The 20,074-nt window shown below is 36.9% G+C and overlaps 1 protein-coding gene across 4 annotated transcripts in view; it reads left to right on the forward strand.

The window, feature by feature from the left end:
• Positions 1-17,218, forward strand: part of lrrc4ca (leucine rich repeat containing 4C, genome duplicate a) — a 130,787-nt gene extending 113,569 nt beyond the window's left edge. For all 4 annotated transcript variants that reach the window (XM_008411506.3, XM_017305483.2, XM_081608056.1 and 1 more), the window contains one exon: positions 10,986-17,218. In XM_008411506.3, coding sequence (XP_008409728.1) covers positions 11,037-12,971 — 1,935 coding nt within the window. In that variant the 5' untranslated portion in view covers positions 10,986-11,036 and the 3' untranslated portion in view covers positions 12,972-17,218. The remainder of the gene's footprint in view (positions 1-10,985) is intronic.
• The last annotated feature ends 2,856 nt before the right edge of the window (positions 17,219-20,074 follow it).

Here is a 20,074-nt window from a genome sequence, read left to right on the forward strand (position 1 = left end):
AACTTGATATTAGAGTGCTGCTGTGAACTCAGTTGGCCTGTTTTTATCTCTTGAAAATGTTTTCCGTGCATTCTTTCTACACCACAGCTTTGGGAATTTTAAGATCAGTTTTGTGGGAAAGACCTGAGCTCAGCAAAAGAAAATGTGCAAAGTGACTAGACATTAATGGCCATGTTTCAAGCAAAGTACTTAGTTTGTGAAAAGAATACAATGTATTTTTGTAGGTTTTGGCCAAACACAATTACCTGGAACTAAAAAAAGTCGCACTTCTATGAGACGACATAATAGTTTTCAAATATTCAAAGATCCTCAGCCAGAAGAGACATTTGTTTACTGAAGACTCTTTTGGAATGTTTGTAGATTTCTATGCCTTGTCATACAGTCCTCTACAAATACATGACAAAGAAAAGCATGTTTTAGGGGGAGGACTTGTTTGAACATTTGAGCTGGTTTGCAAATCCTTGTCATCTTTGATGGATTACAGAAGACTGCCATCAAAGTATTTTTTAACAAAAAGTTTATTTATATAAAAAATTTGAGGTAGTTTGATATACTCAAAACACTCGAGCAGAATTTGAAAAGCCTTACAAAAACTGTAATATAATCCCTATAAACACAGGTTATTTATCACCTACCAGCTGAAATTTTGTACAATACTTTTCAAATTGGACACTTTTTTTTATCTTAAAGAACTTCTTTACTTTTAAAACAAGATTTAGGAGACTTATTCTGCTTTATGATAAGTTAATTGATCTTCTTTTTGTTTTGTTGTGTTCAGTATTCCTTAAGGGTCCCCCTGCAGTTCTGGTGTTACTTATTTTACTGGCCTTTTAAAAGCCATTACCAGTACAAGACAGTAAGAGGAGTAAATAGATAAACAAAAAGAGTACTATATTGCATCTGTATGAGGCAGATTATACAGAGGACAAAATGTTGATTAGTGAGACAAAATTCTTACCAGATTGAACTGTTTGGTAGTGGACTTAGTTTCACAACAACCTTATGCAAATTTATCAAAGACATTGTTAAGCTGACATGCTAGTGCCAACACAATTAATCATTTCATGCAAAACCGTTTAAGGATATTAAATATAGCAGATGGTCCATCTGCTTGACAATTATGCATTCTTAAGAAACACTCGATGAGGAGCTGTTCTGTTCCGTTTCTGTAATTATTCCTCAATGAGAATTTATCTCTGATTTTTCAAAGTAAGACTTCCTACATCTTGTGTGACTACTCATATGTACTTCACAAGAAACCAGTTCATAAATAGATTTTCCTTTGTCTATTATTTTGACCGATTCTGGTGGTTTAGAAATATCACCATGAAGTACGAACAAATGATTACTGCAATGACTACACCACAGAGCTGTAGAAGTTGAGGAACAACTGTTTCTCATAGGGAAATAATCCCATCCGTCTGTGTGAGCTCACTTGCCATTTCACCTCTGCATGATTTAGAAACCGTTAAAATGATGCACACCAACCTTGACCTCAAACAGACGCCAGAGTGACAGCAACATTACTGACAGACTCCTGCCATGACATCCTTGAGGAGTAGTTAGCAACCATTTTCTACCCACAGCTTCTCTCAAATGTTCACAGGGTGAAGATTGATTTTATCAATAGCTCTTGTCTCCTACTAGTTCTTGCTGATAGCACACCGCTCTCCATGAAACAAGCCAAATGCCATGCACACATCTTAGGGGAATTTGCACATAATGAAAGCCTATACTTCAGATACATATGAAAACACATGTATCAAAAATAACCATCTGCATGGCTGCATAATGTCTTCATTTTGAAATAATTTAACCTACAGCTTAATTCTCATGTATGTACTTTTCCTACACATAATAGGTACACATTTCCATTTATATTCAAGATTTTGTCAAAACATATGCATCTTGACTTGATCTGCATGTATGAATTCAGTGCAGTTGCACACACGTACAAAAAACAACCTACATGAAATTTCATGTCCAACAACTCAAACCTCACATTCTATTTGCAGCAGCTGATGTTATGTTTACTCTCAACAAAACACTAATAAAAGACCACATTCAAAAATAGAGAAAAACACAGCATTGTAAATAGCGAGAGACTGTATGTTTACACAGAGACTCACTGAACAAACATGTAGTGATAGCACAGAGCCCCCAAGAAGTAGTGGCTGCAATGAAGCTTGCTGTAGTCATAATTAGTGTTGGTGTCATACATGATAGTGCATGACAGCATAGCCAAGCCTTTTGTTTGTAGATCACAGGATTTGAAAAGCGAAAAAACAACAACCTAAAAAAACAAGAGCTTAGCTGCTCAAAATACATAAGTAGGAACAGTCATAATTACCACATTTGCATTTAAGACATAGTAAAGAAAATTACTGAATTTAGGGATATGGTTTTGTTCTATATAATATGGTCATCAACATGTGATGAAACAAATGGGTCTATTGAATACTGACAATGGATGACATTATATCCAATGGAAATTAAAGTGAAAAATGCTGCTGCACTATTGGAAGGCAAGACAAAATTTTGTTGTCAAAGTTGGTGTGTTGGAAGCAGAAGCAATGGTTTGTACAAGGAATTGAAAAAAAGATTGAGAAGATCCCTGATAGAAGGACAACGAGGTTGGAGCATATCAAAATATGCACATTTTGTGTTGAGCTTTAGTTGTGCAGAAGGATGCATCTTTCAAAGGTGGTCCAAAGACAGAACAATGATAAACTTGCTGCATGATCAAGGACTGTCAAGGGACATTGATTCATGTGGGGAATGAAGTCTGGTCCATGTGGTCCGATCCAACAAATGAGCCTCCGTGGATCACTCATTTTTATAGAGTGATATCAAAATGCGCAGTAGATTGCAGTATATTGTGTATGGGACTGCAGACGATTCAAAGCACCCATGATAATCTCTGTCTACTGCTGAAAACCTATACATGAACATCACAACTGGTCAACTAATGAAGGTGGTTTAGTCTGAATAAAATCAGTTTCTTTTATAATATATGAGAAAGGCAAGCTTGGGAAGTTGAATAGCCTCAGGGATACCGGGAACCAAGGCTTTACCAATTTATTCAATAACTCCTTACACTTTGGGGAATCTCATTAAATCCTAATTCTTTGTTTGTGGTTTGCATTATACAGTCAAACCCACTTTACAGTCACTTGTTTCTAAAGTATGGCATTCACATGCCTGACTGGTTCTCCCTGGCAGCAGCTGATGAGGGAAGCAGCTTTCAAGGCATGTCTGACAAGGCAAGTGGAAATAAACACATCTGTGAGAAGAGGAACATTAACCTAAGTATATAGAGCATGTTGGGGTAAACATCCAGAGGACAAACTCATCAAGCGACTGCATTATCTAGCAGGTATGCAGAAAAACAAATCTGCAGAGTTATAACACACTTCAGTCAGTCGGTGATATGTGGAAAAACTTGCAAAATATGGATAATGATATAACACGATGTGTTGTACATTTGCTGTTTTTACATGACCTGGCTGTCATTGTAAAATATTTACTAGTATTTAAAACCCTCTCATTAGAGGAGGCTAGAGATGATAAGATTTGTGAACATGAGCATGTACGACTCAAGTGCATCACTAAGGCAGCGCTGATTAGATGCACTTTTAGGGTCAAATGCATTCATTGGTTTTTAAATTATTGCTTAGGTTAATCAGATCTCTTATATGAGAGAGGAAAGTTAAATATGTAAATTAGCTAATGCAAGGCTCTTCTTCTGCAGGTGCAGTAATTTTGTCAGGTATGACTCCTAATGTTTGGGAAGACTATTAAGGTGCCAAAAACAAACATTGAAAGTGTTTAAGGAGCTTACCAGTTAAGCTGGTTTCATTTTACCTTGTTCATTAGAAAATATTCCTTAAGAAGCAGAATACTGTATGATAGGTCAACCTTTCGTCTCATTCTTTAAATCACGATTCATATCCTATGACCATCAGAGAGGGTCGTTGTGGAGACGGACCAGCATATTGAAAACTTTGTTTTTTGGCTGAGCTTTTGCTTCACCGTGACATAATAAGACATTATAGAGGAACAAACAAATCACAAACATAACTAAACATCTCAACAAATGTTGTAAGCAGCCTGGAAGCTACTGAAGCCATTGTTCCATAAATACTAACCTGTGTTATTATAGAAACACGCGGTTAAAGAATGAATTTGTGCACTGGGGTTCTCAAACAGCAAGCATTACACACACAGAGAATCAACAACAACTTCACTGTAAACATGTTACTATAACATATTTGCCATGTTATGGTTATTAGGCTGCATTCAGCATCAGTTAGGTTCTTCATTTGGGTTGAGAATTTCCCAGTGTCTTCATAAACAGCCCCTCGGATCCAACTGAGCACAGGTGGAGATTTTAGGGGGTAACAAGTGTGTCAAATACATCTCCTTACTTTAAATGAAAGTGAAAGTATGCCAGGCTAAGGGGTTTTTGACCAGCTATTAGTTTGAATGTAATTGAAAGTGTGTTACTGAATGTAAATACTTGCATTTTACAGACCTAAAACTTGTCAAATTTGTGAACATGGTTTTTGATTTCTCACAAAATGTTCAAAGTAAAGATTTTGGGAAATGGCATCAGTCATCAGATTTTGACCTCGTGCTTCAGGGAGGTTTTACTGATTTGTGAGGAGTAGTAGAGCCTATATTCCGCAGACGTTTTTATGGTGCATCCAGCAGAAATTCAATTTGATCAGTATCTGGCAAGTGACGCTTCTTTTTTCTCGCATTCTTACTCAGCATTTTTGTATAGCGGGGTAGTCAATTGTCCTTGTTGGTGATTTTGTTTGACATAGGGGATGGTACTGGTCAGTAGCAGTGTTTAGGTGGAAAATACCCATATGAATGCCAGAGCCATCCTGACAGTGACAATATGATTTGTTTTGTCTACTTTACGTTTTACTTGTTTTGCGATGATAACATAACAAATTTGCATAAAAAGAGATCGGTTCAATATACATACTTTAGGATACCGTTTTCCATCTCACAAATTGTACATGCCTAAAACTAGTTTAGAAGAAGAAAAGCAAAAAGTCCTCAAACTCTTATAGCCTTTGGTGTTTATATAATCTAGAGCATAGAATAAAATACATGAAAGTGAAACTGACACATATACTACATAAAGCTGTATCACATGTGCAACTTTCTCATTCCCATTCATTAACCGTTTGGTAATAAGAGCCCTGACTATGCAGAAGACTGTGCAAAATATTTCTACACAATCAAAAAGTGGACATGTGAATCTTGCAAGAGAAAGTTTTATTTAATTAATTCAATCTGTTTATTGCATGTCCTGTTTATGCAGTGAGAGTGCAGAGATGGGTAAAGAGAGGGTCTGTAAAGCATGTGGTGGGTATCCCTCCCACACTGCGGTCCTGAAAGGATTCAAATTTATATTTGGAGCTGTTGCAAGATTGCTGGCATTATCAAGACGTGACCTGATTTGATTTATATCTCATTAATCTCCCTCTCTCTCCTTCTGCCTCTCTCTTTCTGCTGCATATGCCGACCTTCCTCTGTCTCAACTGTCTCATGCGTCGCGATATCCCCTCGTCTTCTTACCCTTCTTTGCTGTGCAGTGTGAGAGACAAAGATTTTGTCGCTCACTCTTTGCTGGAGAGTCAACTTCCACTTGTCTACTGAACATGAAAAAAAAAAACAATACAATACTTCATGCAAAGTAGTAACTTATGTAGTTAATTTGTTTGACTCTAATGCCACTCAGATTTTTCCAGCTCTCCAAAAATATTTATTTTTTTTTCTGTTTGATTTGCTCAAACACAAGCACCCATTAAAAATGTTAAGCTAGTAGGAGCATCTGTGTAGCTTGGTGCGGCCATTAATATGAATAAATTAACTAATTCATGGCTAATTAGCTGTATTTCCTATGGAAAATGGATATTTAGGAGAACACACATAAAGCTGAGTTAAAAAAAAACAATCAATGAAAGAATGAGGATTTGTGACTGTTAACTGTTAGGAATCAAGGGGTGTGGGTGTGTGTTTTGTGTCAGTTTCTTCCTGAATCTCAGGTTCCCACCAAAGGGTGTAATCGGACCGGAGCCGCCGATCCCGGAAGGTGTAGATGTGCAGGTGTGCTCCCACACACCTGTAAGCAATCAAGGCAATCTCCCGGTGTTTATGAGTGGATTGTCAGTCTCTCACTGCTTGAGTGGTAAACTAAGTCTCTGTCTCTTCTAGTGTGCTGCCTAGTGTCATGCATCAAGATTAATCTCTGTGTTTTCTCTCCTTTTAAAGAAGCTAATTCCAAGCCGCATGTCCCTAGAGCTTTTGGATATCAACCAACTTCCTCTGCCTCAGAACGACTCTACATCATTCATGACTGACAACCATCGTGCTATTTATTTCAACCACCAATGGGCGACCTGTCCTCCTATCTATGTTTCCATCTGAAACGTTATGCTCAGATCACCAGCGCCCTCCATCTATAATCACCACACAGATAATCATCCTGGAGTCCGTTTGTCTCCCCCCAGGCAAAACCGCCACCATTTGTCCAGTAAGCTACCATGATCCATTTCAACCTCTTCCAATCACCTGTCTTCTCTTTCCTCAAAAACTTAGTCCTCATGAGCTGACAGAAAATCCCTGTGGAGCAAAGACCATCTACACCATTTATTTCACTGTACAATAAATCTTTTAAGTCTTACCTCCTGGGAGCATCTGTGCATGTGAGTCAGTCATTTGAGCAAGAACGTGACAATACCTTCCTGATGAAAACCTGAATACACCGCTTTCCAAAGTTATGAGCTTTCCAAACTTAAGGATCTTTTCAATATCTTAAATTGAACATGTCATTATGTTCAAGCCATATTTCTTATGAAGAAGTATTAAGAAACTTGAAGGTAGGTTATTGTTTTGCAATACTGTAGTCGGCATTAAACTTGATTGCCATCATGTCTGGTTATGATTGGTGCTGTCAGCCTCTGAAAGGCATTGTGGGGAGAGATTTGGAGACTTGGGTGTGTTTATTGTGGAATGTAATGTGTTTTGTAGTTATATTATCCTTTTTTCAAGCTTTCAATTTTAGAATCATTAGAACCAGTCACAAATGCACTTTTGCTGGTGTTGTTCCAAAAGTAATGACCTGCCATAAACGGATCACCCGCCCTGGGCTTGACCACAGCTTATAAACTGTGTTGCTCTGCATAATTCGCAGCAGTCACAACTTAATTTTTTTTCCAGTCAAACAATATTATCGCTAGGAAACACAAATCTGTCCTTAAAGGACTTTAACAGAGGTTTGCCTTTCATTACTACATGAAACATGCCTCTTGAGTTGATTGCAATAAAGCAAAAATGTAAAAACATGTAATAAACTTAACTATTGTCAAATTTTAATCGAAGAAACTTAGGTTTTATATAATGCAGTTCAGATATTAAACAGGACACAGTTTAATATCTGAACTATTTGAATATCTGGATTTTGGTTAAGTGCCACTTAAGTTTGGAAACAATTGTTGGAGTGAGAGATGTTGTATTTATTTATTTATTTTTTGCTATTGCTGAGAGCAGTAGCAATAGCAATGTAAAAGTGTTATCTCTGCTTATTTTTCAGATGTTTCCCAATAACTTTTGTGAATGTAGAAAAAACACTATTGAGTACATGCTGCTTTTAATGGCTAATAGAAGTGAGTAATGTTAGCTAGATATACAGTATATAATCAAACTATACGTTTGTGCCATTTAAATGTCTCCATTCTCAGTCACTCTCCTACTTATGAACCTGAAGGGGTCTGATGGCAAATCTGATGGACTAAAATGAAAACAAGTTGGTTTGCTGATGCAACTGCCCGCTCACCACATTACGCCTTAGGGTAATGTGGTGAGTTGTATTTCTAATTGGCACATTTGTAAGTGTCTGTCTGTTGCTGTGGTAGTGTAGTACAAAGACAAAGGTGTCACATGCTATCTTGTCCAGCAACTCTGCTGCATATTTTAGACATTAACTAATATGTCCTCGGAGTAAGCTGCATCAAGGTGTATTTTACTTTGCAACTATATGGAAGTTATGATATCTGCATGGTAATATATGACATTTTCTATATTTTCAGTATTTAAAAATGTTTAAAATTTTGATCCTCAAAAGTAACTCTAACTCCTTTTAATCTGTAACTCTAACTCCTTTTAATCTGGGTCAGTCTTCAGCTCTCTCTGTCAGACAAAGACTAGAGAGCGACTTTTAATCTTTTTCAAAAGTTGAAAGATGTATTATCTTTCTAATCTCATCTTGTTATCGCTTTATGTCTAAATCCATCTCTGCACTATGCAAATCCAGTGCTGTGGTTTCATTGGTGTTATGCTGACATCTTGTTTTGCTTTGTAAATCGACTTCATGTTTTCTGCGGCTCTTCTGCTGATTCATTGTTTACATCTTTTTCGATGGTCGATCTTTTGAAGTAAGGGATCAAGAAACGACAAAAACGAGAAAAGAAACATTGCTTTTCTTTATAATCATTTTAGCAACTACAATTTTCACCAATGAAAAGTTTTTAATTTTGTATTTATAAGCAAATTTGAGACTAATAAACTTATATGCTAGTACTATGGCAGGTGTAAAACAAGCAACCTAAAATGAACTATATTGTTTTGTCAAGTGTAAGGTTTTACTTCTTAGCAAGTGAAATAAGTTATAATTGAAAGTAGGGGTGCTGCTGTGGGACATTTGTGGGACAAAGTGTGGTTTGGGAGGTTATGGGATTACAGTTATGCCCAAATGGACAATGGAGGTTTAGAGGGTGGGTGTTCTCACCTGCGGTGAAGCTGTGGTCCTGACTGAGCTGACGGGTCTTTGGGTTTTAAGCTGCTGATTGCTGGGCTCACTTTGCTTGGCTGATCCAAGTTCTACCTGACTGCTCCCACCTAGGCAAGGTGGTTGACTTAGAGGTCAGTCAATATATAGCACTTGACTGTTGACTGTGGGTGGCAGAAGGTGGGGCCAGTTGAGGAGCTGGCCTCCAGTGAGAATGGTGCCATGGTGCTCACCCCGTCCTCTTTAACATATACAACACCATTCTTCAGTTGGGTCGGGAGACTGGAGTTCTCAGCGGCATGATTGGACAGGAGGGATGGGGGACAGCTGAGGGCCGGCTTTGTGCCTTGTGTCTGGGATCTTCCAGAGCCGAGTCGGCCTGTCTTTCAGTCTCTATGAAGCTGCATGTTGCAAGGCTTCAACCATTTTCAACCCTTTTAACTTCAGGTGACAGACTTTCTCACATACACCCACTCAACACAAGCACTATTATTTCTACAAATATATCCTTCCAGCCACGACACACATCCACTGACACACAAACGATCCAAATGGTTGAAGGTCATACAATCGCAGCTTACTGTTATATTAATATGGCCTGCCAAATTTGATACTAAATCAAAATTTGTGAATTAATTTAATGAATTCAATCATGCAATTTGGATTCCATCTTGAGATATTTATATTGCAGAACAAATGTCCTCTGGCACACATAGGTAACTAATTTCTCCATATGGCATGCCACAGTGTACATGTATATAAAAAAAACCCAGAGCTATAATTTAAAGTGACTTTCAGCGTGGTGTGTGATCCCTGTCACATTTGTCTGCCTGCTTGAATGAAAACACTTTCTTTCTCCACCCTAGGATTTGGGTACTTTGAATTTTGTAATTGAAGAATTAATGGAGTCAGTAATCTAGCAATTAATCAGCAGTTACAGTAATAGCCTGTTCGTCCTGAAGTGGAGAGCTTTCTGTTGCAGAATCAGCAACACATTACTGAACGCAGTCACAAGATAGAGCAATGCAGTGGCACAGTTCCTTAAAAGTCTTCTACCGTACTATCAGCCCAAGAATTTCATTGAGTAATGGATATTATGCTCTATGCTCTCATCAGCCTACCATCACATATTTGTAGTTGTACTGAAAAAAATGGCATTCCTGGGCAGTGTAAATCATTCTTTATTTTTATGGTCAATAAATAACTCCTTACTTTCAAGAGCAAATATGCTGGAAGAGAGAAAATCTAATGAAAAAGAGAACTACAGATTTGTTTAAGTAAAGACTAGTGGTTAAATTCCTTAAGAATAATCTCCAGTTTTCTCTTTCTTTCAAAACATAAATTATTTTGTTTCTTATCAAATTCTTTGGGCTCACACAATCTTTCCTTGTCGTTCACCTATATAGAGAAAATTTGTGCTAATTCAAAATAATAGATGAAAGTTGAAGTGACCAAATCAATTTCATTTGAGCATTTCAACTTGTATCTGTTATAATTTTTTGTTAAATATCACTCCTTAGTTGATTTTTAATTGCAACTCTGAAGCCTTGCCTACCAGTGGCGATATTGACAAGTGTCAGAACAGCTGCTGCCACCATCATTTAGGACTAATGTGTCAAAAAGGCAATGCCTGCATTGCTTTAGTTTTTTAGTTTTATTAGAACTATCATGTTCAAATATTTTTTCTTTCAATGTAAATTTTTAAGATGAAAATTGCCTGTTTGAAGAAATTACATTGTGATTCAAATTATCCTGTGTATTTTACCATCACTTATACATTTCTTGAAGCAGAGAATGTTAGTCTCCAGCTGGTGTTCAGTCATTTCTCAACATAAAAATATATACATAATTTATATAATATACATTGTTTGCACAATGTTTGTACATTGTTTGCACAATGTGACCTAAAATATTTGAGTTAGGAAAACATGTGGGTTGAAGAATAAAGTAGAGCAGTAACAACATATGACTTCCAACAGTTGAGCTTATGCAAATCATTGTGAATAAAAGCTAATGTGTTCTTGATGTTAATTTAAGCAAGTTTTTGCTATCTGATCATGTTTGTTATAATGAATTTAAAACATACAAATAAAACTGATCAGGATCATCTTTAACATGCATCATACTAAGCAAGTTATGTATTCCAATTAATTGTCTCTTTTCTGTCATTTCATTCCAGTTGGCCCACATCCTCATGAAAAAGAGTGGAAGAACAGTCAATGAATTATGAATGTTCAACAAGATGACCTCTTCCCAGCAGCAGCAGATGATGCGAGGTCCTAGGTGGAACCGGGCCTTGTCCGACCCTTTGTTTGTGCTGCTTCTGGCCCTCCAGCTGCTGGTAGTGGCAGGACTGGTGCGTGCTCAAACTTGTCCTTCTGTTTGCTCCTGCAGTAACCAGTTTAGCAAGGTTATTTGCACCCGCAGAAGCTTGCGAGAAGTTCCTGATGGCATCTCTACCAACACACGCTATCTGAATCTGCAAGAAAATCTCATACAGGTGATAAAGGTGGACAGTTTCAAACATCTAAGACATTTGGAGATCCTGCAGCTGAGCAAAAACCACATACGCAAAATTGAGCTGGGGGCTTTCAATGGACTGGCAAGCCTCAATACCTTGGAGCTTTTTGATAATAGACTCACCACCATCCCAAACGGAGCATTTGAGTACTTGTCTAAGCTAAAGGAGCTCTGGCTAAGAAATAATCCAATAGAAAGCATTCCTTCTTATGCTTTCAACAGAGTTCCCTCGTTACGAAGGTTGGACCTAGGGGAGCTCAAAAGGCTCTCATACATTTCAGAAGGAGCCTTTGAAGGATTGAGCAATCTGCGCTACCTGAATTTGGGAATGTGCAATTTGAAGGAAATTCCCAATCTCACTCCACTGGTCAAACTGGATGAACTTGAAATGTCTGGAAACCAGTTGTCTGTTATACGGCCTGGTTCATTTAAAGGGCTTATCCACCTGCAAAAGCTATGGATGATGCATGCTCAAATCCAGACTATAGAGAGGAACTCATTTGATGACCTTCAGTCACTTGTGGAGCTTAACCTTGCCCATAATAACCTAACGCTTTTGCCCCATGATCTCTTTACTCCTTTACATCATTTGGAGAGGGTGCACTTGCACCATAACCCCTGGAATTGCAACTGTGACATCCTGTGGCTAAGCTGGTGGCTTAAGGAGATGGTACCTGCTAACACCAGCTGCTGTGCCCGCTGCAGCTCACCCACTCAGTATAAGGGCCGCTATATTGGTGAGCTGGACCAGAATTACTTTCATTGTTATGCTCCCGTTATTGTGGAGCCTCCTGCAGACTTAAATGTAACGGAAGGAAGTGCTGCTGAGTTGAAATGTAGGGCCAGCTCGCTGACCTCAGTTAGCTGGATTACACCCAACGGTTCAATAATGACGCATGGTGCATACAAAGTCAGAATTTCTGTGCTAAATGACGGCACACTGAATTTCACGAATGTTACCATGCAGGACACAGGGACATATACATGTATGGTTAGTAATTCTGCAGGTAACACAACAGCCTCAGCCACACTGAATGTGTCCTCTCCAGAGAACAGCAGCTTCAGCTACTTCACCACAGTGACGGTAGAGACAATAGAAACACCTCATAACGAAGGCTTCACCACCACTGTTCAGCAGAAAGTGGGCCCCACACCCTCAGCCAGTATATGGGAAAGCCCTTCACCCACCTCTACCACAACAACAACAGTCCGAACCCCACTGTCCACACGCGCAACAGAGAAGCCCTACACAATACCTGTAACAGAGGGCTCACTCAACGGTTTGGACGAGGTCATGAAGACGACTAAAATCATCATTGGCTGCTTCGTTGCAATCACTCTCATGGCAGCAGTAATGCTGATTATCTTCTACAAGATGCGGAAGCAGCATCACCAGCAGAATCACCATGCACCCACACGCACTATTGAGATCATCAATGTAGACGAGGACTGCGTAACCGGGGGCCCAGGCATGGAGGGCCACCTTACTCTGCCGTCTCTGGAGCATGAGCACCTCAACCACTACAATACCTACAAGACTGCCTACAACCATGCCTCAGCTATGAATTCCATACACAGCTCAGCTCATGAACCTTTGTTAATCCGGGCCACCTCAAAAGACAATGTACAAGAGACCCAAATCTAATGCTTTTGACAAACTCACAAAACTGTTGGCATTGCACAGTGGCATTACTGACAGGACAGTATTGACAACTGCTTTTCGAGGACTGTCGCTCAAATCTGGAGCAACACGCTCATGTTTAGCAAATCACTGGAGTGATTTCCATTCAATGACATTGGGATTTAGAATATGTCTACTGTTTCAAAAAGTGTCTTTACAAAACAGAAGTTATTTATTTAAGAAAAAAAAATATTGTGGTTGAATCGAGAAAAAAAAAATATTCTGCATTTTTTTTCATCTATTAATACATGTTATTTTTCCTCCTCTCATGTGAAAAAGAATGGTTTACAAATATGCTTAAACTATTTTAGAAGACATCTGTTGAAAACATATCTATCATTACTTTTTTAGCTGGTATTTTAGTATAATTACAGTTTGGATCTGAGGGGGTAATTTCATGCTTTACACCTGTGAAGAAAATCTAGAGCACGTTAGGGGTTTTCTCCAGCAGCGAATGAAATTATTGAATAACTTGTGGCCATCTAAAACATGGCTGTATAAAACACTTGGCAGAGCAAAAGTGTCAGTTATGAATTTTGACCACAATTCAAAGTTTTAATTGGAACTGTCACATACATTAGGCACTCTCTGTTCTGCCACGAAGTCACAGAAAGTTCTTGAAAAAGGGAAATAGATCCTACTTATGAAAGCTGTTTAAAACTGAAGTTCATTACTAATGATTTTATGTTCTCTTAAATGAAATTCCATTGATCAAAAGGTCGTTCTGTCCCTAATGTGTATGCAAAATACAATTACATTTCTGATTTCAAAGTTGTTTTGACAGACGTCCATGCCTACTCAGAGGGATCCTTTTATTGTTATTAAACTGTACCATTGATGGCATTAAGAGTTATCGCTGTTCTGAAAGTCATAGCAGCATTAATAAATATTTTAGAAGCATTATTGTAATTGAACAGGATGGAAATGGTGTCACTGTCCCATCCTGGCAAAATTCCTCTTGCTTGAAATGTTTCCAATGTATTCAGACCTCACATTTACCTTTTAATGCTGTGTTCCAGTGCATATTAAGGTGGCTGCTTTAAAGAGGTTCTTTATTCTTGCTGGGACCTGTTACCTCTTCTGCAGTACTGCCAGGAGTGCTGTCAGAACCAGAGTGACGAGCTGAAGAAAAAGCTTAAACCCTTTATACAGCTGTCTGACCACATTGCTTGTCATCTATGTGCCACATTTCCACATTGAGATGCTTGGCAGCCCCAGCTTCACACCCTGCCCCTGCCAACCAAAGGACTTGGCCCTGAGTGGCAAGGCTTATGCTACAAGAGGCTTTACGGTCATGCAGAATGTGTGGGATCAGGCATCAACCAGATGTTTGAGTTGCACCTGCCTTTTTCCTTTTTTCTTTTCCCTTAGCGGCAACACAATTTACATTTTAATTGATGTGCCCATGGGCTTTGTATGGACACAGTTCTGCAGGCACTCATATCCAGGAAGCCATTTCAAAGTCCCTACTGTGAAAATTGTGCCAACCTCCATAAATGCTGTGGTTAGACAGATGGTCCAAGATTTACTTTTAGCAAGTAAACAGGGTTTCTTTTCAGCAGTAGGATATTTTTGGTAAAAGGCATTGTTACACCGTTTGATCATATTGAAGAAGCATGACATGCATACATTCACAGTACATTTGCAATTCTACATCTGGTCACTTAGATGTTTAGAATTTTGGGTTGTATTTCAGGTAAGGAATCATGAATTAACAGCTTCCCCCAACTTCTGGCAATTGTTAATACCAGAATATAATAATTCATAATAAGATAATTGACAGAGGGATATGGTAGTAGAAATCAAAGAGTTGTCAAGAAATGCAACACTGACTTTGAAAACAATACCTGGTGTTTACATAATGGTTGTATAAAACTCTAATGATAAGATTGAGCTTAGAATCTGTATTTCTCAAAGGTGTGTGGAATTTGAACAGCCTATTTGTCATAGTTTTCGCCTAAACTATGACAAAAATATAAATTTTCTTAAACAAAAACCAAACCACAGTGTTGTTGCATCAAAGTACCACTAACTGAAACAACTGCCAGGTACACAAAAAACTCTAACAGAAGCACCATTAAAATTTTCTTTTCTGATTTTGCTTAATTCAAGGACAAATGGCCTGACTAGAGGGCTCACATATAGGATCCATGAGCAATTCGGCAGGATAATTATCCTTACAATCATATTTTTTCACCTTCTTGGATGTTTCATTTTTTTTCATGCTGTTACAGTATGTATTGACAAAATGTGTATTTTTAAGAAAAAACTACTGAACAAAACAACTTCAATGTAAATGTGAAAACTCATATCTATAAAATGACTATCAATAAATAAACAAAAGTAGCATAAAATAAATGATTGCATAAATATTCACTCCCTTCAAGTCAGTATTTGATTAAAGTCTGTTCTTTGAACCGGCCACTCCAGAACATCAGCATTGTTTTCTTCAAGACATTTTTAAGTAGCTTCGCTGTATGCTTCGGTCATTCATTGTCTTGCTAAAAAAAATAAATGTTCTGCAAAGTCGTAGTTTTCTTGCAGATGGAAACAAATTGTCCTCTAGGATTAATATTATATTTTGCTAATTTCATTTTACCTTCTACCTCAACAAGCCTTCCAGGAGCTGCTACACAGAAGCATTCCCAATGCATGATGTCAGCATGACTTCAAGTGGTAATGGTGCATTTGTGGTGATGTGCAGTGATCAACGTCAGCCAAGCAACGTATTGTCTGATGACCAAAGAGCTCCAGTGTTGTCTCATGGGAACATATATTGTTTTCTAACCATTTCTTTCAAAAGAAAGAAAGCTTGAACCTGGGCAACAGTTACATGCAGAGTCAGCTGATAAAGATTGTAACTCCTTCTGCGTAGTCCTGGGTGTCTTTGTGTCTTCTCCCAATGGTTTCCTTCTTGCATTATCACTCAGTTTGTGAGACTGCAAGCACCGGTTGGCTGAATTATGCCAGGCACATTAGAAGGGATAGATATTTATGCAATCTCTGTTTTTATGTGACATATTTTTATTGAATTGTCATTTTGTGGAATCTGTTTTCACTTTGACATTAAATGGGCTTGTTTGTTTTTTTGTTTTTTTTTTTTCAAAAAATGCCAGTTTTTTAAAATCTTGAATGGTTTGTAAAAATATTAAAAAGATGACACATCCAAGGGAGTGAATACTTTTTCTCTACACCGTAATTTGCACACAATTAAAACTATCAGCTGTATTAATGATATAAGATTTACTACATATTTATATAAAATAAGTAAATTATGTGTGGCATCGTTACAGTAAAATATTCCAATCTATCTATGGATCCTAATCTATCAAAAACTCTTTAAATGAGCCTTCCTGATTTTTTTTTTTTTTTTGCTGCCCTCCCACAGCTCAAAGCCAATCCCCCACACCAATTAATTATATTTATTTATGAAGGGGCTTCAACATACTGGCAATTTTTCCACAAAAGACCCACACTGTGGTACAAACTGTTGTAGACTTTCAAGAAAGTGTTTGATTTGTTCTTAGAAACTATAATTTATCAAAGGTGCAGCACACAGTCCTTTTTTGTGGTAATTTCTGCTTTGGTAATATTACAATACAGTGAATTTTAAAAATTGCTTAACTTTAAGTTCTACACATTTTTACCAGCTGGACTTCTCACCCCTTACTTTTGTAGAGTGTGGCACATTTGTATACCATAGGATGGCAACGGTGTCAGTCATTGTTTTGTCGAAGCTCTTAGAGGTGGAATTTAGGACTAAAATTATCTGTTGCAGACTTTTATCATTTTTTTTTTTATTTGGAGGAAAACTGTCAGAAAATTTCAATGGTAAATCAGTTGCATTTGTCGAGCTGTCTCATGTATGTAAGATATCTGAATATTTTTGGTCAGTATTGCTTTTTTAACAACTACCTTTCTTTTTGATTCTGAGAGGGAATGCTGTTTTAGTGGTAGATTTCTTAAAAAAAAAAACGTTTTAAGAATAAAATAAAAAAACAAGCTTTTTTATTATTGTTTTGATTTTACATGTGCCAACAATCTGTTCAAAAAGTGAAAATAGAGAAATATGCTGTAACAGAATAAGAGATTGATTTTCATGTAAGCATTCTTTCATGACCTTTAAAAGATATGGAGATTGATTATAGAGACCAGAGTTTGTAGTTCATACACAAAATATGGGTAAAATAAACTATTGTTGTTTTTCTGTATTGCGTGATCCTTGTTTTCAAACACCACAGCAAAATTGTTTTAAATTGGAAAAAGCAAAGTTACATTACATCATATTGTCTTTTATCAGTGCATTAAAAATACTTAGATTTTACTTATATAGTATGTAGTGCAGTTATATTCATCATATATATATATATATATATATATATATATATATATATATATATATATATATATATATATATATATATATATATATATATATAGAAATCTAGTCTCAAGTCTTTGATAAGCAAATCTAAGTCAAGTCTGCAGTGTCTTCTGACGTAACTTAACTCAGAATTGCTGCAGGTTATGTATTCACATTTTTATTCTGTATCTCTGAAACATTTGACATCTTTTTTTTCCAAAAAATTAAGATTAGTAGTAGAAACTGCTATTGCTGTCCGTGAAATATTTTGAAAATTATTAAGATGTAATATTTACCCTACTTTAACTGTCAATAAATCAAATCGGCAAGATTATATTTTCATTCTCTATGTGCAGATGTTAGTTTAGCAGCAAGAAATGAAGATGTTAGTGATAACATAAGTTTAATATAACTCACTTAGTAGTCAGTGCAGTTTGAAACACATTCTTATGCTGATTGTAACCCTGGTGTGGCAAACATGAAAAAATTATAAGTCTTTAATTGCCTATCACCCAAAAATGTCCTTGGTCAATGAATCAAATTTGGCCTTTAACCGGACTGTCATGGAGCATTCCATAAAACCACAAAACACTTTGCAGAATGTTTCATTGAACACCAGTTAATGAAACATTTTAAAAAGGGCAACATTAGCTCAAATGACCTCATCTTTTAATTTTATTTCCACCTTTATTTACATGAGATCTGAGCTCCACTCTTTGACTCCCAGGAAAGTGAAGATTTGAGTCTTTATCTCACAAGTTAACCATGAGAAGCCCTGGTTTTGTGACCGAAGCATCTCTCAAATCTTCCACGAAGACTGGAGTCACTTGCCTTGATGCTATAACACGCAAAAATATGTGCTTTTTGTATTGTTAGACAAATTTTGAAAAGGAAACTGCAATATTATTTTTAATAATTTTTTCCTTTAAAATGTATAAAGCATATTAAATTGGGTTGAATTCAATATAATGATCTTAAAATATTTTGCCAAAGCATTTTAGGTATAAAAAATAAAATAAAAACTCAGAATAAAGTATCCAAGCATCCTCAGGCCTATGTAGCAAGATTTCAAAAGACATATATGTACACAATTCACTGAATCTTTAGTACATAGAAATATTGACAGAATTTTACAAACAAGTTTCCAAAAATATTAATCGCTTATCTCCCGAAAAGAAAATCATATTTTTTCTGTCTCTGCTGAGTTAGCCCCCACCTCATTTGTAATACAAAGAGCAAACCTGAGCTTCAGAGCAAACTTAAATAGTAACAATATATAGTAACAATAATTGGTTAATGTAGATGCTTTTGGTACTGATCATATTTAAAATAAAACTTGAAAAATTGTTAAATATTGCCACATTCTACTCGGCAGCTGTGGTAAACAGATTAAATTCTTAAATTTGTACTCTATCTGCACCTAAAGCTTTTATTTTAATATTGTTTTTGTTCCATTTAGTCATGTTAACTAGCAAGGATGTTCCACATTTAGACAAAATCACAATTGAATGTTATTAGGTTCCAACAACCTAAATAATTATTAAGATGCCATTTCCAGATGATATAATATCAAAATCTTTTTTTCCTCTGATGTATTTTTTTGGTCAGTCATGGCAAACCTGGTTCACACCTTGCTGCTCAGTGAAATAATTCATAGTCCCAAGCTTTTCCTCTTTTGATGTTCCTCAGTTTTTGGAAGGGTTCCCTATTCCGAAAACAGCTCAGTTCGTGTTCCACTGCCTCCTCACTAATGCACCATTAAACTCCTCATTTTCTTATTTATTCTGCTCCTGAGGCTCAGTTAAATTAATGGGTGCTTAATGTCAGTGCTTGGTATTCCAGTGTTTGTCTTTTGTAATAAATGGGTTTCGGTGGAAAACTCAAGAGAAATATATTCATTAAAAGAGGTGTTTAAAGACTACTTGTTGTGCTTAATTTATATGTTGAATTCACAAATTACTCATATAAGTATCTGTAAGGAAAAAGCACTCCAGGATTGCAGACGTACAAATAAATTGCTCTTTTTGCCAAAGGAATGAAGGAAGTGAAATAAACACCCTGATATTAGCTTTAACTAGACAATTTGATCAAATCAGATAGGACAGATTTCCAACGTTTTTTTTTTTGAATAGGGCAAAACTCTCACACGCTATTAACACTTTTAGTGTGGAACTGACCTAACTGCGACTAAAATATTGCAATAATTAAACAATAACATCACCTGATCTCCCAATGAGGAATGCAATCTGCACTGATGAATATTCACTCACCTTAGCATGCTGTATGCTTGAAACTGAATGTGAATCTGACCACTTGTTCTACTTTCTGATCACTTTGGAGCTTTTATTTGACATTTTAAACGCCATTCTAGCATTCATTACTTCATCTTTATGGCTGTATGGTGTAACATACCTCAGGGTTTGCTGTGTGATATAAATTCCACACTATTTAGAAGGGGAGTGAATTAGAAGTAACATTCACATCAAAGCACCATAAATCCTCTGTCTTTCCTCACATTTTGACCAACATAAGATGGATTTTGCAATATGTCGGCATACATGGCAAGACAAGAAATAGTGTGGCTTCACCTTAATGCAGCTTTAAGTCTATTTGACCACAAAAGACTTTGAGCTTTTGTGGTCAAATAAATCACAAAAGCTACAGTGCTATTGTGGTCTGTAGCCCTGGGGATCGTTTTGACCCA

This window comes from Poecilia reticulata, chromosome 6 (assembly GCF_904066995.2).
Source record: "Poecilia reticulata chromosome 6, P_reticulata-male-v2, whole genome shotgun sequence".
Taxonomy (NCBI): Eukaryota; Metazoa; Chordata; class Actinopteri; order Cyprinodontiformes; family Poeciliidae; genus Poecilia; species Poecilia reticulata.